We start from the raw sequence: 4,778 nt of genomic DNA, 5'->3' as shown, positions 1-4,778 counted from the left end.
TGTAACACTCCAAAGAGAAAGGAAAACTTGAAATCGCATCATATGACCCCGTTAAATATGAAAGATTTTTTCTTTTAAAAATTAATTAGTCACACCACAGAGATATTTAAATTACCATATTGGCCCGAATATAAGACGACCCTGATTATAAGCACGCATTACATTACGTATTTCATGGCACACTCGTTTTATGCGTATTTGGCGCCACCTAGTGTTGTGGGTGTATTATTGATATGTCAAAGTCTAGACCCTGAATATAAGACGACCCCGTTTTTTCAGATGCGTTTCCAAGAAAAAAACATCGTCTTATATTCGGGTCAATACGGTAGTTAAGGTAAGATTGTGACCAGTTCCAGAACCTAAATGTTTTTTTTCTTTATTTTTACATATACATTATTTCTGAAAATATTGGTGTTGATTAAAAAAAGTCCCTGGACACATGAAACATTGACTACCCTACTGCATCTAGGTTAAATTACTTGTTGATGCCAGATGGGATGAAATGTCTAGTTAAATAAACAATCAAGACGCAGATTTGGTCATTTTTGATTGAATAATCAGATAAGCCTGTGAGCTATTACAAAAATAAGGGAAATGTTGAATTTGGAAGTGATTGGATGGTTAAGTTTAGAAATAAATGTGGTATGAACATGCAGGGAGGCGATCCAACATATTTAGCTCTAATCCCTTCATTTCTTGCCAAGAATTCCCAGAATAAATAGTTTTTCAACAGTTACAAACATATACCTTTGAGAGGAAAGCATATTTTTGGGCCACCGCACAGTGTGATCGATGAACAGTATTACGCAAACTCATGGCTGGCATTCAGAAATGACTGTTTTCCATTATATTAGGAACACATCAGTTTAAATGACATTGCCTTTTCCTTTGCCATCTAAAAACCTTGATCACAGGTTTGAAGACATGCATATTATGTTTCTCAAGTGAAAACACAAACTTTTTTGCAAACAATCAAGGCAAACATTACTATTATTATTTCTCAAACCCTAGAATTGAGGATTTAAACAACCACGCTCCTCTAACCCTAAGTATTACACTATGGCGTGCAAGCCATCCTGTTCTGTTTGTACTACAACACTTAATGTCATATTGAGAGAGGTGTGCAGTTACTTTTCTAAATTTTTAGACTTTACACTAAAGGAGGGGCCTAGAAGAGGAGACTCAAACTTTATCTAATCAGAGATAGTCAGGCTTGTCTATAAGATGAACTTTTGGAGTATAAACCACGTGTTCACTCAGAATTTACACCCTCAAGCTCTCAGATACCATGTGGTTGTGTATGATGGGGCAATGTTTTTGGTAAAACATTTGGAATGGCACTGACTTTAATGTGATTATCTGACCCATTCCACCAGGGGACAGCGGATTCTGGACTGGAGCTGGCCTGAAGTGTCTCTAAGTAAAGTGGAGTTAACTGATCGCCAGGATCAGCAGTCACCCGTTGACACCCCGGGCCACAGAGCAGTCAGGGTGAAGGAGTGTCAAGGGGAGCCTGGGAAACCTTACTGCAAGACTTTAATACTTACCAACACCCAGGCCAATGACTCAGGATACTACCGCTGCTTCTACCAGGATATCAAAGCTATCATCGATGGGACCACGGCAGCCAGCATTTTTGTCTTTGTGCGAGGTGAGAACTGTAAACAGACTAACTTCTTACTAGGATTAAAACTGGTTAGTCTTATTAGAATAAATTCTGGTTGTATTGTTCAGTTTTGGTGAGCTGTGATATATATACAGGTTGTATCATATGTGACCCTGGACCACAAAACCAGTCATAAGGGTAAATTTTTTAAAATTGAGATTTGTACATATTCTGAAAGCTGAATAAATAAGCTTTCCATTGATGTGTGGTTTGTTATGATAGGACAATATCTGGGATCCGAGATACAACTATTTGAAAATCTGGAATCTGAGGGTGCAAAAAAATCTAAATACGGAGAAAATCGCCTTTCAAGTTGTCCAAATGAAGTTCTTAGCAATGCATATTACTAATCAAAAATAAATTTTTGATATATTTACGGTAGGAAATGTACAAAATATCTTCATGGAACATGATCTGTACGTAATATCCTAATGATTTTTGGCATAAAAGAAAAATCGATAATTTTGACCCATACAATGTATTTTTGGCTATTGCTACAAATATACCCCAGTGACTTAAGACTGGTTTTGTGCTCCAGGGTTATATATAAGTGGTGCGCAGGTGCGCATGCTTGACCAAAATAACTTGTGTAACCCAAAAATTTATGTACATCCCTGCAGTGTTGGGTGTAACTAATTACTAAGTAAGTAGTTACTGTAATATAATTACTTTTCCCTTGAAAAAGTAAAGTAAGGGATTACTCTTGTTTTTTTCCTGTAATTTAATTACAGTTACTTCTTATGTAATTTAACTTAATACTGTGTATAGACTGTAGAACATTTATACACAATCCAATAGTGGATTTAACATCAAAATTTAAAGTCTAACCTTAAAATGCATGCTTTTTATGTGCCCTTCTCACTTTAAATACTTTGGTGATTTAATGAGAATATTGTTAACACTTTAGTGTCTAATTCTCACTATTAATTTGTTGGTTATTAGCATGAATATTACTGGGATATTGACTGTTTATTATTCCTTAAAAAGCACATATTAATGTCTTATTCTGAAGACCTTATTCTAAATCCTTAATCCTACCAATACTTAAACTTAACAACTACTTTACTAAGCATTAATTAGCAGTCATTAGGAGTATATTGAGGCAAAAGTCATAGTTAATAGTTAGCTAATAGTGAGAATTGGACCCTAATCTAAAGTGTGACCAGATTAATTTATTTAGTTACTTGAAAGAATTAAAAGAAAGGTTTCATGTCTATCCTTGTATCATTAACTTGTCGAGGTTGATATAGGATTTAGAAAGTAATTAGTAATAAGTAATTAAATACTTTTTGGAGATAGTAATTTGTTCAGTAATCTAATTACACGGTTGAAGATGTAACTAGTAATTAATTACTTTTTTAGAGTAACTTACCTAACACTGCATCCCTGTATAGTATATATAACTGTAATATATAAAATCATGTTTTGTATCAATGCTGTTACATTTCTGAATAGGTTACACTTTATTTCGATGGTCCACTTTAGACATTCTACTAACTACAAGTAACTTTATGTTACTACATGTCAACTAACTCTCATTAGACTATTAGTAGGCTTACATAAAGTTATGTTTAGGGTTAGTAGAATAAGCTGATATGTAATTCTAAAGTTACTAGACATAAACATATCGAAATACTGATAAAGATAGTGTGATCAAAACTTAATATCACTTCTGTATGCACTGTATGATATCATTAAAGTTATTTATAAAGGGAGGAAACGTTGTGGAAGTGCAAGGACAAATGTACTTTATTTTAAAATCACCCTACTTTATATGCATTTCAGCACATGCATTACACTGAGAACAGCTCGATCATTAAAGTAATGTAAATTATGTACTGTAAGTAATTAATACCAGTAGGAAGCTATGAGGACTCAAATGGTGCTTAAATGTTGTTGTTAGAATGAGGCTGCAGTTAATGTTAAAGTTTGGAACAAATGGACTGCAATTCTTCTTTGTTCTTTAGCTTATTTGTGTAAATACATACTTAACCTTTGAAAGTAGTTCAGTTTAGTTTAATATCAGTGTCTGGTCCCTTTTGTGGCTTTTTCCTGAGGCAAACCAAATCACAAATCCCATTTTTTTTGACTCCCTTCAAAGAATGCTTGGCCAGGCTATCTTTGTCTAAGGTTTCTATTTTCTTTGGGTAACAGACAAAGACATCATAAACATCTCATTCAAAACATCAGCCCTCTTCAGAAGATCAGAGAAGATTATACATGAACACGCTTAGTACATATTTGGTTTACCCTGAGATGGCCAGGGATTAGGAAAGAGCTTTTATACGGAATAAACTAAAGATAAGAATGTAATAAAGAAATTTACACAATGCCAAATTCGCTGATATCACCATTAAAGAGAAAGTACATTCACTGTTACCCTGACAGTGTCTACTTTATCATTTATAAGGAAGAATATTAATTTTGAGTTTGATGGCATGAGCATATTATCCCCTCAGTATTGTGGATAAGAGTTTAGCTATAGTTTAATATACTTGTGTCAAGCTTGATTTCATAAATGGATATTGAGTTAGTCAACACTCAGTCATGTCACTTGTACGTTTTTATGGGAAAAGGTTTTTGAGTCCAGGCCTACTAACTTTATGAAGCTGCCCATGTTTTTAATCTAAACCCTCCAGCAGACAACATTGAAGCCTGAATTATAGAAATAGTTCAACCCCAAAAGCAGCAGGTTATGGTGACCAAAAAGAACAAAAACAGGACAGAAGGTAAAAGTAGTGCCTACAATCCAGGTACTGGATTATGTCTTATACTGCATCATGGTACTGCAGTATAAGACATTAATATGTGCTTTATAAGTACTAATAAACAACCAATATACTAGTAATATGCCTGCTAATAAGCAACATAGATAATAGTGAGAATTGTGCTAAAGTGTTACAGTTTCTTTTAAAGGTACATAAATTATTAAAAATAATATATATATATATATTTCTCTACTACAGAAAATAACAATAGAGTGCAGGTTTGGAATGATGTTTGTTGGTCAACCCTCTACGGACACCTTGGCAATTGAATCGCCACTGGCTAGTAAATTTTTTAGTTTACTCGCCAGACTGATATATATATATATATATATATATATACACAC

At 34.0% G+C, this 4,778-nt stretch overlaps 1 protein-coding gene across 1 annotated transcript in view; it reads left to right on the top strand.

The window, feature by feature from the left end:
- LOC107706735 (vascular endothelial growth factor receptor 3-like) overlaps window positions 1–4,778 on the top strand; it is a 54,021-nt gene that overhangs the window by 14,610 nt on the left and 34,633 nt on the right. The window contains exon 3 of the mRNA XM_016510542.1: window positions 1,377–1,651. Coding sequence (XP_016366028.1) covers window positions 1,377–1,651 — 275 coding nt within the window. The remainder of the gene's footprint in view (window positions 1–1,376; window positions 1,652–4,778) is intronic.

Source organism: Sinocyclocheilus rhinocerous, unplaced genomic scaffold (assembly GCF_001515625.1).
Source record: "Sinocyclocheilus rhinocerous isolate Xijiao unplaced genomic scaffold, SAMN03320098_v1.1 scaffold445, whole genome shotgun sequence".
In the NCBI taxonomy this organism is placed as follows: Eukaryota; Metazoa; Chordata; class Actinopteri; order Cypriniformes; family Cyprinidae; genus Sinocyclocheilus; species Sinocyclocheilus rhinocerous.
The sequence above is the reverse complement of the archived record's forward strand: the minus strand, read 5'-3'. Positions and strand labels throughout refer to the sequence as shown.